This window comes from Nannospalax galili, unplaced genomic scaffold (genome assembly GCF_000622305.1).
Source record: "Nannospalax galili isolate Female #2095 unplaced genomic scaffold, S.galili_v1.0 scaffold369, whole genome shotgun sequence".
NCBI lineage: Eukaryota > Metazoa > Chordata > Mammalia > Rodentia > Spalacidae > Nannospalax > Nannospalax galili.
In genome coordinates, this window is record NW_008360318.1 from 1,130,258 (window position 1) to 1,144,842 (window position 14,585).

General features: G+C 40.8%; 1 protein-coding gene across 6 annotated transcripts in view; it reads left to right on the forward strand.

Moving 5' to 3' along the window:
- The window catches only part of Cpne4 (copine 4), a 592,536-nt gene that overhangs the window by 561,702 nt on the left and 16,249 nt on the right, over window positions 1–14,585 (forward strand). For all 6 annotated transcript variants that reach the window (XM_008825090.2, XM_008825091.3, XM_029559677.1 and 3 more), the window contains 3 exons: window positions 5,767–5,821; window positions 7,350–7,401; window positions 10,136–10,269. In XM_008825090.2, the coding sequence (XP_008823312.1) occupies window positions 5,767–5,821; window positions 7,350–7,401; window positions 10,136–10,269 (241 nt within the window). The remainder of the gene's footprint in view (window positions 1–5,766; window positions 5,822–7,349; window positions 7,402–10,135; window positions 10,270–14,585) is intronic.

Genomic DNA, 14,585 nt, shown 5'->3' on the forward strand with positions numbered 1-14,585 from the left:
CCTAAAACAAAGACCTCTAGATAGGCTGACTAGATTCACCAGATGGACAAGTAGTGGGGAATGGCTGGGGGTGCCGTCAACACAGCAGACAGTAGTAGGGATATCAGAGTATAAGGGCTTTCATTGGGGGAGGGAAGCTATGGGAGGGTGCCACCTGGGAAGTGGGTGTATAGTTGAATAAGATGGTTTGGGATGTTCTGTGTAATACACACACACACACATGCACACACACACACACACACACACACAGACATACAAAATCTTATATAACTTTTGTAACTTTCCATTAGAATCTAAATATTGTGCATATTGGCTATCAGACTCATCCATTAAAAAATATGTGAACAGGGACTGGAGAGATGGCTCAGTGGTTTAGAGCACTGGCTGCTCTTGCAGAGGACCCAGGTTCAAATCCCAGCATCTATGTGGCAGCTAACAATCATCTTAACTCCAGTTCCGGGGGATCCAACATCTTCTTCTAGCTTCTACGGGGCATTGTATACTTGTGGTATGCTTGCATACATGCAGGCAAACACACGCATAAAATAAAAATAATAAATAAAATAATTTTTAAATACCTGAACAAATTTTCAGTTTCAGTGAAAACTTTGTTTCTTCACCAATTCATTTTCTGTTTCCTTCCTCCATAAGATTTCATCCCAATGTATCTTTTTTCCAATACATTTATTTGCTTAACTAGTTATTTTTGTGGTGCTAGAGGAATTAACCCAAGGCCTTGAGCTGCTAGACAGGTACTCTATCCATTGAGCTACATCTCCAGCCCTTAATGTATCATAATAAATTTTGTTTGAAATCATCTTATTGATCACTGTATCATACATGTCTACAAGGAAAACAAGAATACTGTATAGATTTCATCTTTTAATTTATAAAATATTTTGTGATTAAGATATTAAAAATATTTTAAATGTCTTCTGGGTTAAATTTTTATTAAAGTTATTATTAATGTATTATTGATCTAAAAACATTCGTATGTTGGCAATTTCAGTATTTAATTGTTGCCTATAAGAAGTAAAAAGGTTTTGGAAATCAACTCTTAATGAAACATTGTGTGGAGAGGGGTTCACATTTAGTTTACATATCTGTGAATGAGAGCTACTTGTCACTCAGAATAGTGGTGTCTAGTATCAATTCTAACCAATTTTTTGTCTTTGTCAATATAAATACTACAAAAACTTGTTCTTATAAACAAATACATGGAGATAGATTTTGGCTGCAGTGTTACTTAGTTCTTTCAATGCCAAGTTTTATAACAACCCCCCAAATCATACGATAGCTGATAATACAAAAAGTTATTACATTTATTCGTGTGTGTGTGTGTGTGTGTGTGTGTATGTGTGTGTGTGTTGTGTACATGACACAGTATGCATGTGGAGGTCTGAGGACACCTTTCAAGAGTCAGTTCTCTGCCTCTGCTATGTGGGTCTCAGCGGGCAAATTCAAGTTACCAGCACATTTACCCAATGAGTCATCGGGACAGTCTCTCTCTCTTTCTCTCTCTCTATATATATGTATATTAAATTATATCTTTTTAAATATTTATTTATTTTTATTCATGTTTATATATGTGTATGCCTGTATAAGTTTACGTGTACTATGTGCATCGAGGTGCCCACAGAGGCCAGAAGAGGGTGTCAGATCCTCTGGAACGTGAGTTACAGGTGGTTATAAGCTGCCTGGTATGGGTGCTGGGAACTGAACCCAGGTCCTCTGCAAGAGCACTCTTAACCACTTAGTTATCTCTCTAATCCCCTCAAAATATATTTTTAATAGCCTACTAACTGACATTAACACATCCCAGATTTTTTATTTCACCCAATTCTAGGTATTGAAGTTGAAGTCTTAACACATGGTAGGCAGGTATTCTAACACTGAGCTACACCTCCAAGCAACTTTTTAAGTGAAAATCAGCAAAGACATGACTGGCAAAAGATATGTTTCCTAGTGAATCAGTCACTTTAGAGTTGTTGCTGTATTCGATCCTGTGGTCTCTGTACTCTGACGCAGTGCAGCACAGTGGTTGAGACTCAGAATAAGTAAAGAGAAGAGTCAACATAAAAGGTGTGAACAGAGAACAGGCCTCCCATCACAGATATTTCCAGAAGACTAATTCAGCAGAGAATGTGTGTGAAAGCAGAGGAAGTGACTACTGATTTATTTTTTAAAGCCACACTTTCATGTCCCCAGAAGGGCACTGCGTTTCTTGTGCTTCCAGTTCAAGATCACTGCCCAGGTTCTCTGAAAGGCCTCTTGCTCTGAGTTGATTTCCATTGGCTTATAGATCCAGTAATTTGGCTTGACTTTTATTACCATCCTGCTTTAGCTCAGTGTTTTCCTTAATGATGAAAATGCGCTTAAAAATAAATTTCCCCTCTGGAAGCATTTGGCCTTCGTCATTTCCTATGACGCTAAGGACAGCTGCCTCATTACCACAGATGGACATGAACCTCTTATTGTGGTTTATATTGTTTTATTTTGACAGTAAAAAGTGCTGACTTTACCAGCTAGATAATTAATATATCCATGGATTTCCAGGTTGTCAGTGTTTGCCCATCTTCTTCCCAGTACTTGCTAAATGGTCCTTTTGCTCAATGCCCAGTGGACCCAGTGCTGAATTCTTTGAAGGACTGGAATATTGATGCTTGATTTGGGTTCAACTTGTCTTCCTCTTAATCCTTGCACAAGACTCCTTTCTGACTGATTTTGTTTTTAAGCTGGAAGAATGGACTTTAAATCTATTGTGCTAAGGCTCCGAGTTTTTCTTTAGTACGTTTATAAGTTAGACACTTTATGGTAGTTAACTTCAGGGAGCTCAGCTCTCCTAGCTCATTAATTATTCTCCTTGTAGGTGAGGCATTTTCCCTACCGTCCTACTCTTGAAACTCAATTACATAATAGTACATGAAGCTCAGCAAGCTTCAAATCCCCAAGGGTGGCTTAGCAGGTATAAAAGGAATATCACTAAGGCTGGGACACTGGTTCAGTGACTGAAATGAATACTAGGTCTCACCCCTCCTAAACTCATCAAAGAAGAAAACAAGGATGTACAGTCTCACATCTTCTTGGCTCTGACCCTTGGGGCATCTGTGAAGTGGAAGACCCAGGATTCTGCTCCAACCAGGAAAGTCTACTTCTAGACTGATGATTTTCTCCCTCACCTACTTCTCTTGTTCAGGCCAAGGAGGAATTGCTGAGGCCAAGTTTTTCAGTCTTCCAAGGACCAGAAGTGTTTTGTTTTGTTTCGTTTCTCAACTCTGTGGCTAATCTTCTATAATCTGTAGTGAGTCTCTACTTACCAGCAGTGATATTTTCTCTAATACATGCTAGGTGCCATGTACAACAGAGCCTGGCTTGACACAGCAGTGAGGACAAGAGGAAGCCAGTAATCTTTTCGAGAATTTAAACTTTAACTTTGGAAACTTCTGGCTTCTCTCTATCTCTAACCCCAAATTGCTAGAATTGACTGTGTTTGAAAAGTTTTGCAAAACCATCATTGGTTGTTAACAACTTCTAAATCAGGAAGGGAGGAATGAGATCTCATCTGGCTTAGTTTCTTTGAATTTGTTGAAGTCAATCAGAAAGTAGGGGTTGTTCCTCCAGGGTTAATATCCTCTTTTGTTTACAGAAGACATTCAGAGGTGACCCCTTATCTGAATTCCCTGTTTTCCCTTGACTAACACTATGAAGAAATGAAAGATGTAGGAATTGTTCCAAGAACAAATGTCAGTTGTGTTCTTAATAGGAGACGAAGAACAAGGTGAATGGCACGGGAAGTACATGCCTTCTGCCAAGATCAATATTCCAGAGCCCCATTGCCACGCCTTCCTGATAGTGCACAGTTTGCTTAAGAAAGGTCTTGTTTGTTGCCTAGTCAGGGATCTGGGTACTAGAATTGCCAATAGGAAATGATGTTAATACTACATATAGTTATTAAAGTACAATAGTAATTAGAAAAGACATGGGCTTTGGAATCCCATAATCCTCTCTGGTAATCACGGTTAGGTCTCTCACTCAGTCCTTCTAAGAAGAATAAAAGGAACTTCCAGGGTTGTGTAAGAATTAAATAAGTAAAATACAGCATCTAGGCTAATGTCACATTGCATGTGTCAATCAATGGTAGTACTTCCCTTCCCATCCTTTTTTAACTATAGTACAGTACTGTTTCAGTTAAGATACAATACACGTGAATTTATAATTTAGAGATAACTTCTAATGATTTTAAGAGAAACCAAGCCAAAGGACAGATGTGACTCTCATAATTCTGCTTTATAAACTGCACGGATTATTAATCATGGACCTGAGTACACGTTCCATGGCAGATACAATGATGAAGGTGTGGGAAGAGTCAAGAGCAGTGGGAATGTAAAGATATTAATACAGCTGGGCACAATGGCATGTCTGCAATCCCAGCACTTGGAAGGCTGAAGCAGGAGGATTGCCATTGAGTTCAAAGACAGTCTATGCTACAGAGCAAATTCTACACCAATCTAGGCTACGGAGTAAGATCCTATCTAAAACACCAAAAAGACAGGGTCCCTTTGAATTCAGGAAAAAGACATGCAAATAATTTCTTGCTGCTCATGTATATGTTACAGTTGTAGACGTGAGAATGTTAGAGTTCAGGACCACCAGGAAAGATTACCCAGACTCAAAAAGTTCTGAACCAGCCGAATTAAGCTTTTACAATGATATTAGAAATAGCTGGTAACCTTGGTAGCTGCCTTGAGGAGGAGAATGGATGCAGGTTTACAGCCTGCATGGCGGTCAGACACGTGACTGGCAGTCACAAGGCTGGGAGAAGGAAGCTTTAGAGAAAGTAAAGAAATACAAGATGCCAGGGGCAGCCCAAAGCCTTAAAGAAAGCATGTTGGAGAGTCATAAAGAAAAGGAGAAATCACTCTTCCCTAAAGAACTCAGGGAAGCGGACAAATTCATGGACTACATGGCTGTAGCTAGTCCAGAAGTTCTACACTGAGTTCTTTGCTAGTAGGTGGGATTCCAGGCAGGAAAAACTCATTATCTCATTAACACACTAGGTATTCTGCCCATCTATTTAGCATAACCCACCTTCCTAGGGGTGGTCCTATGACCAGATGATTGACCTGTTAAACTTACATAAAATGGAGAGGCTCAGGATATTACAATGGATTCTACAGATGAAGCTATGCTTATTCGGGTAGCAGCCTAACAAGCTTCCCCTTCCTTGGACTAACCCCCCCTTGGACGCTGGCTTGTCTGTATTTGAGCTGTGGCTCTAATCAGCAGCATGGTGTTGAGTAAGCGATGCTGTTTCTCAAGGTGTCTGCCTACATGAAAAATGGGAATAATAATCTCTTTCTTCAAAATGTTTGTAAAGATTATGTGTGTGAAAGATCCTAATGCAGCCGTTGTTTGAAGTCACCAAATTCCTGAACACTTTTCCAAGGAGACCGAATGTCAGGATACGTATTGGGATGTGTGTGAATTCTGGGGCCGTTTTACTTTTGGCTATCAAATTTAGAAAAGAAAATTAAGGGAAGAAGGTACATACTAATGACTTTGACGAACCTAAGAGACTGTTTCTTAATTTTAATTACCCATGCTCTTGCCATTCACCAAGTGTGAGTCAGTGCTTGGGTTGGCACTGCGCCTGGAGAGGATATAAGGATACTCGGATTCATGCTTCTTTCCTTCGTAGATGAACAAATGAAGCACTTTCTTTCTCTCTCTCTCTCTCTCACTCCTTTTTTTTAACTTTAATTCCAGTGACAAAATGTTCCCAGCTTTTGGGTTTGGTGCCAGGATCCCCCCAGAGTACACGGTAAGTGGAGGCGGGGCTGTTCACTGTGCGTGGTCCAGGTGTGCGGGGAAGCTGGACTTCTCAGTAGGCTCACTCTCGTCTCCGTGTAATGATTGTCGTGGGGCCCAGGATGTGAAATGCCTTTCAGAAGTAGTGAGATTAGCTTCTCTGTGCCTGCCTTTGTTGAAATCCTGGTGTTCTGCGTAGGTCTTCTAAAGGTCCAATTACAGGGTTCTTTGGTCACTACCGTTATGGTCAGAGACTGAGCAAACACTTTAAAAAGCTGATCTCCAGGGTCTCAAAACATAGCCATTCAGAGGTCCCTAGGGAAAACCCATATCGCCAATGCCAGTGTATGTAGTATGTGCCTTGGGCAGACAGAGCAGGCCGGAGGAAACTCTAAGGTCAATGAATCAATCAGGGTGGTTGGAAGTTGGCTGACATGCCCAGAACTACCGAGGGTAAAGGACCACTCCAGCTGCATCACCTGTGACCTCCCACTAAGAAAAGCCCTGTCTTTCAACACAGTGGCCTGGTTTTTAGCACCCAAGAGAGTCAGCAGTCAGAAACTTCCTTTGAAATTGAATGTTCCATGACATTCTATACGATTTGATAAAAACGATAAAAACATACAGATATCAGAATATTCCATTTCTTTTATCAGAATTTTCTGGGGAAGGAAATACTAATTAGTATGTTATCTAATTTAATGCATAGACCTTGCCAGGCAGGAGGATTATGTTGGAAGATTACAGCATATGTTACTTTGTTTTTCAAAAATAAAATGCATTCTCTTTTATCTGTGTGTACATGAAAATCTTCCTGCTCTGTAATTCTGTGTATCTGTTAGAACGATTCCTAAATGTCAACAGCTTAGCTGGAGCCTCTATAAGCAATACCGTGTCCAGCAGACAGCTTAGTTGATTAAATTATTTTTTCTTAAACCCAATGGGTCCAAATAAGACCTTACCCAAATCTAAATCTAAGCCTTCAGTCAGTGACCATTTGTATCTAGAAACTATTTGGAGTTACAACTTTCTGAAATCTTTTTTTTTTAAGTATTTTTATGCTATATGTATATGTGTATTGCCTGCAGGTAAGCAAGTGCACCCGTGTCATGCAATACTCATGGAGGACAGAAGAAGCTGTCGGATCCCCTGGGACTGGAGCTATGGACAGTTGCTAGCTGTCATGTGGGTGCTGGGATTCGGACCTGGGTCTTCTGCAAGAACAACCAGTGTTCTCAACTGCTGAGCCATCTCTCTAGCCCCTGAAATCTTTTTTTTTTTTTAATATGCTTCACTCTCTCCCCTCCTGCCAGCATTTATCTGATTCTTGAAAATCTTCCTGTCACCTCAGGTTCACAGGGAGCTGAGAATTCACCCTCCATCTCAGATTGATTGTATAATGGCTTAAGATGTTCCCCTCTGTTTAACACATAATGAATGTAACTGAATTGGTTTGCAAACCCTAAACCCCAGTGCCTCCTTACTAGATTAAAATTGTAATTCTCCTTTCTTCCTTTTCTAAAATTTTAATTGGTGTCTAGGTCTCTCATGACTTTGCAATCAACTTTAATGAAGACAACCCCGAATGTGCAGGTAAATCACAATGGGAGAGGAAGCCAGCGTGGTAGAGCCAGTCCATGTATGCCTTTCCCTGGTCCAGTTTTTCTGCAGGGATGTAGCATATCAGTTATCCTGTCTACAGCACAGAAGTGGCTCTGTGGATCCAAATAAACCACAGTGCTCCAAAAACAACAAAGAACCACAGTAACTGCAGGAAAATAAGCCCCAGGAGAGACCGAGTACTGACACGATCTTGCACTTACAGCACCACCCTGACTTCTTCTGGCCAAAATAATTTTTTTTTTTTTTTTGAGATAAGTGTCACCCTGTAGCCCCAGCTGTCCTGGAACTCCCTATGTAGACCAGGCTGGCCTTAATCTACAGAGATCCACCTGCCTCTGCCTCCCGAGTGCTGGGATTAAAGGCATGCACTGCCATACCCAGTTAAGCCAAAATACATTTAATTAAGTTTTAAATTAGGACAATTTCTTTCCCATGATAGACCATCACGAGATATCCCTCTTTCTGCTTTGTAAGTTTTCATCCATCGAGTTTTTTTTTCCCAAGCTCTCCTACCACCCTCACCCCCATCCCCATCCCCCATGCAGGTTTAAGGAGAGGGGGAAACATGGAAATCATTTGACACTTCTAGCACATGGGCAAAGGGTGTGGCCTCAGTGAGTGTGAGCAAGTGTTTCCATAGCCTTCTTGGAAAAGGAGCTCAAAGGCTAAAAGTCTCAGTCCAGTCCGTGTTTTTTGTTGGTTTTTTTTCTAGCCAGAAATTCCTGACCATGATTCCTCAAAATAATGATGCCAAGACCGCAATGACCATTATGATACATTTTTGTTTTCTAATTACTTTTCTTGTTTTCTAAGTAACAAATAGAGCCAAGTGCCTCTGAGGCTGTGAGTGAGGAAAAGTTATTTTTAGAATATAAGTGTCCATATTTGTCTCTTCCCTCTTCTGGAGGAGGAAGTGAGCTGTTCCAGGATTAATTCAGACATAGCAAGGGGAGTAGAGCACTCTATAGTTTCTTTCACAAACTTGGCACTTAATACCCAAGTCTATAATAGAAATATCATTGGGTCTGAACACAGAATCCTCTATGACCTTGTCCTTGTTCAGGTAGCAATCTCTCCCCATGTCTCTCACCCCCAGATTGTTATGGCTTAGGCTATATCCTCTTCTCCAGACATCCCCATTCTTTAAGGAGAATGTAAAACATACCCCATTCATTACCGTTTCACACTCTCTGAGTTCATCTGCCTGGTGTTTTGGGAAAGGAAATCAGTCTTGCTTACCTTAGGCAAAAACTCAGAACCAAAATTCTCAAAAGAGACGAGGAACTTCCATTCAGAACCACTTAGCTACCAAACTCCACTGTGAAATGTTGCATCTGCCTGTGGAATGATTGGCATCTGTGCTTTTGGCAGGGTGAGCTAAATGGAGCATTTCTAATAAGTTTGGAAATGTATAGACAGCAGAGCAGAACAGAACTTTCTCATCCAAGTTGCCAGTAAGCTGATCTGCAGTGCGTAGTGGCTATGCAGAACACTGTCAGGGGTGACTCGTGAATCCCTGTGGTCAAAATCAAGACCAGTGCTGTTTGGGTGTCAAGAAAGATGAAAGGGAAAGCAGGAGTAACACAGGCACAGACATCATGAGCATCCATCAAGTAAAATGAATCTCTAATGGCAATTTGTTTATAATGGTCTTCTATGGGACCAGACTGGAGCATGAAATGTGGCCAAAACCCATCCTGCCACACCTGGATTACTGCACAGGCAGAGTCGCCTCTCCCAGCAGAGTCCCAGCCTTTTCTATTTCCTGGGATCACATGATCCCAGGATGAATGCCCTCCTTTAAAAAAAATACTTTATTATTTTTATTTTATGTGTCTGCATGTATTGCCTGCATGTAGGTAAGGGCACCCATGTCGTGCAATGCCCAAGGGGGACAGAAGAGGCTGTCGGATCCTGTGGAACTGGAGTTATGGACAGTTGTTAGCTGCCATGTGGGTGCTGGAATTCGAACCTAGGGCTTCTGTAAGAACAGTGTTCTTAACCACTGAGCCATGTCTCCCTCCTGAATGCCCTCCTTTAAATGAGATTGATGTCACTTCTCATAACTCCCTGTCAATGCATGTGCCAGCCGTTTGTTCATTCATTATTTACTTAGTGTGTTCTCAACAAAGTTAATAGGCTCCTTGGTGGGGATACAGAAGTGAGTGGGAAGTCATAATTGTTGCCCTCAGGGAGTTTTAATATCTGGAGAGATGATCACATGTACACATGATAATCACAGGCAGTACAAGAGGTATATACTATAAAATCAATAACATGGTATGAATCCAGACCGTTGGCACCAACTTGCTTAGAGGTTCTTAGAGCCAGATGGCCTGGGTTTATGTCCTGAGTTTGCAGCTCACCCTCTCTGTGACCTAGGGCAGACCATGTAACATTAAGCCTTCGATTCTTGGTCTATAAAAATAGATTTAAGATCTGTTTCATTAGACTCTGAAGATCTAATAAAATCTTATGTGCAGACAATTCTGTGGAAATGATAGCTTTTGACTCATTGTGGAGATTGATTTCACTGGGGCAGCAACATAACTGGTATAGTATTGCTTTTTATCTTCAATATATAAGTGTGGTATTGATAAGGGCTCACTGGAGAAAGTTAATGTTTTATTTTTGTGTGTGTTTGATAACAAATATATTTGAAGGGACTATATGGAACTGTTGCTCTTTGCCAATTTCTCTTTAGGAATTCAAGGAGTTGTGGAGGCCTACCAGAGCTGTCTTCCTAAGCTCCAGCTCTATGGACCCACCAACATTGCCCCCATCATTCAGAAGGTTGCCAAGTCAGCATCAGAGGAGACTAACACCAAGGAAGCATCGGTAAGGACAGGGACAAGTCATCTGCTACGTGGGATTTGCACTGCCTCACCTGGGTACTGGTCATCATAACATCCCAGTCTGACAATAAATTCCAGTTTTTCTACATGGCTTAATCTTCCTCTATCTTCAATCTTTGAAAAAGAAAGTAAGGATAACCAAACCCAATTCTGCTGGGACATGAAGCTTAGGAATGACACAAATGTCTGTCACATTATGTGAACACAATGGAAGCCACTGTATTCAATGAGGTGTGTCATACCTACCTCCTGTCCCAGGAAAGAAAAAAAATAAGTCCCCAAATAAGCTTTCACTGTGGGGGTGGTGCACGCCTTTAATCCAGACACTCAGGAGGCAGAGGCAGGAGGATCTCTGTGAGTTCAAGGCCAGTGTGTTCTATATTGTCTACATAGTGAATTCCAGGTTACTCAGGGATACGTAGTGAGTCCCTGCCTATAGATAGATAGGTGATAGATGATAGATAGATAGATAGATATGATAGATAGATGATAGATAGATAGATAGATATAGATGATAGATAGATATAGATAGATAGATAGATAGATAGATGAGACAGATGATAGATAGAAAGATAGATGATAGATAGATAGATAGATAGATAGATGATAGATAGATAGATATAGATGATAGATGATAGATAGATGATGATGATAGATGATAGATAGATAGATGATTTAAAAAATAAGTAACACAGACAAAATTAATCTAATGTGTGTTCTTTTACGATATAGATCCAAAATGTTATCATCTAAGATGCAAATTTTGTGTAATTAGTGTCATATTTCAAATGCTCTACTTTACACCAAGTCTTGGGACTTTGATATACATTGCATACATAGAGCAAAGTTCATTTAGAAGTGGACAAATACAAAGGACTTAATGGGCTACCAATGCTAGACAGCTCAGGCCTTAAGTCAACTAGGGGATGTTACATGATATGAGATTGAAGAGTTAGATGGGCTGGACATGCAAAGCCTTGTGGAACAGGACATAGAAGTTAGGGACCATTCTAGCATAATGGCAACTACTGATGTATCCGTGTAAAGAAAGGTTTCTAAAAGGGCAAAGCTTTGTGTCCAGGTAGGATGCAATCACAACAGTGCAAGTAAGATATGCTGACCTGGTGGTCTTCAGCAAATGTAATGATGCCGATTGGAATAATAGATAATGCTTATTGTTGGTGCCATAAACCTATTTCAAAGATAGGGTTTTTTTTTTAATCTTTACAATAATGCTATGTAGATATTACTATTTTATCTCATTTTCCAGGTGAGAAACAGAAATAAAATTAGGGTCAAAACAAGGATTTGAACTGAATCAGTTCCAGGTCCACCCTGCTCTTAACCATGATTTTCTACCACCTTTGGATGATAGAAGACATATGATAGATAGATGATAGATGATAGATAGACTGATGATAGATAGATTGATAGATTGATAGATAGATAGATAGATGATAGAAAGATGATAGATGATAGATGGATGATAGAAGACATGATAGATGATAGATAGATAGATAGATAGATAGATAGATAGATAGACAGATAGATAAAAGCTTGCTTTCCAGTATGGCTATACTACAGATGAAAGTAATATAAGTGACACAGTACATAATAAAACAGTAGTTGAAGAGGTGCAGTGATGGCTCAGTGGATAAGAGCTGAATTTGAATCCCCAGCACCCACATAAAAATCTAGGCATGGCTATACATGGCTGTAACCATAACCACAGCACTGTGGGGTGGAAACAGGCTGGTACCTAGAGTTCCTGCCCAGCCAGACTAGATGAAACCTTGAGCTTCCAGTTCCATGAGAGACACTGTCCTAAGGAAATAAGGTGAAGAGTGACAGAAGAAAACCAGTGTCCTTCTCTGGCCTCCACATGTGTGCACATGTGTGCACATGGGTCATACACCTTCACATTCCCATGCACCACACACACCATAGTGAACACACACACACACACACACACACACACACACACGCCTCACATACACACCACAACATAAAACATACACCAAAATAAAAATGGATGTGTCTACCTCATGGTGATAATAAACAGAAATACAAAACATCATAACCAAGATTTGTTTCATATTGTTTAAGGAAAAATGCAAACTAAGGCTACAGTGCCAAAATAAAGTTGGAATCTTTCCCTAATATTTTAGAACTAAAATGTCACCATAATAACTTCTCTGTGTTTTTAACGATGTCAGTACATTCCTACTTAGTTTTATGATGTTTATCAGATATTGCAGGCATTGCTGGTGTACGAAATTCTCTCTGTAATTTGATCTGGGTTCCAAGATGCTAAATTTGCATAAAGAAGATAACATCCCATTCCATCATCTGCATCACCACTTCTAACCTGCTTATACTGCACACATATTCCCTTATCTTAGAATGGATGAGGGACCACATTTCTACCAAGTTTCACCCTCTGCCTTTGTGTGCATATCCACTCTCAATTGTCCAAGGACCTCAAGTCAGAAGTGGTCTCACTTTGTCCTTTCATAACAATTCCTCAACCTGTACAGCAGATTCATTGAAAACAAGCTGCCTTGCTTGTTTCTGTCTCTTCTCCCATTAGTTTCTCCCACACACACCTATCAGACTCCCCTCCCCAGATTCTCACTGAAGACTACATTTGTCAAAGTTAAAGTCCTTCTGTGTTGCCAAACCCAGTGAGCAGAAGATATCTTCATCTTGGCCTTTTTGGTGACTTTTGATCCAGGTAATGACAGTCAACTCAAAATGCCTTTTTCACCCGGCTTCGAGAACACCATCTTCCACTGACCATCCTGATACTTCCCAACTGCACTATCAGTCTTTATGTCTGCCCCTCCTCCTCTTCACTTCTCAGTGTTAAATCTCCAGAACTCAGCCTTTGAACCTCTTAGCTATCTGTCTGGGGTGATTCTATTCATTGTCACAGTGTCATATGTCACATGTATCTCTGAGCCTCAAATATGTACCATTAGCCTAACTCATGTCTCTGAGCTTCAAATTCATACATTCAATTGCTTATTCAACATCTTCATCTCGATATCTAATAGGGCAAACACAGCCTATCCAAATAAGAATACTCAGTTGTCCCCCTCAAACCAACTAGTTCCTTGTCTTCCCAATTTCTATGCTACCATCACACAACCGGTTGCTTAGGCTGTAACCTTGAGGTAGTCTGAGGCTCCTTGCTCTTTCTGTCCTTGATTTCCTTTTGCTGCATGACAGATAGCCTCAACATAAGCAATTTAAAAATCACAATGGATATTTATTATCCCATGTATTTTCTGTGGGTCAGAGATTGGTGCACAACTGACTCTGACTAGGGTCTCTTTTAAGGTTGCAGTCAAGGTGGTAGCCAGGGATGCAGTCCTGAGGCTGAAAGATGTGTTAAAAAGATGGCTCACTCATATGCCTGCTACGTGGCTGCCAATTTCTAGTCAGAGACTTTAGTTCTTCATTGCATGGACTGCTAGAGGGAGCTGCTGAAGCATCCCATGGCATAGTATCTGGCTCTCCACAAAGCAAGTGACTCAAGAGGAAGCAAAGCAAGAGTCACGCTATCTCACAACTAAGACACAGAAGTCACCTCTACCATTTCTGTAATGCTCCATCAATTACACAGGCCACTTCAATTCAGTGTGGCTCCGGAAAGACTTCACGAGGACATTAACCAGGAAGTGAGGATGGTTGAAACCTGGCTACCACACCCCCCATCCAAACTCTCAGCAAGTTATAACATTAATCTATCTACAAACTATATCCCACGGGCTACCACTTCTTACTGCCTTTGTGGCTACTATCTGTGCCAGACCACTGACTTTTCTCTCCTAGACTACAGCACATCCTAAGTGGACTCTGTGCTTCATCTTTTCCCCATGACATCTGTGCTTCACACAGAAACCAGACCAGTCTTTTGAAAATGTAATTAAGGGGCTGGACTGTAGCTCAGCTGGTAGAGTGCTTGTCTAGCACACACAAAGTCCTGGGCTCAAGTCCCCACACCATATAAACTAGGTATGGTGGCCCACACCCATATCCCAGCACTCTGGAAGTAGAGGCAGGAGGATTAAAAATTCAAGGTCATCCTCATCTACATATCAAGTGGGAGGTCAGCCAATGATGCATAAGACTCTATCTCCAAAAGAAATCATAATTAGTATCATATCACTTCAGTGACTCCTCCTCATGCTTAGAATAAAATCTAGATTCCCTAGCATTAGAAGACTGTATTCTGTGTGAGCTTCTCCTGTCTCTCTCTCTCTCTCTCTCTCTCTCTCTCTCTCTCTCTCTCTC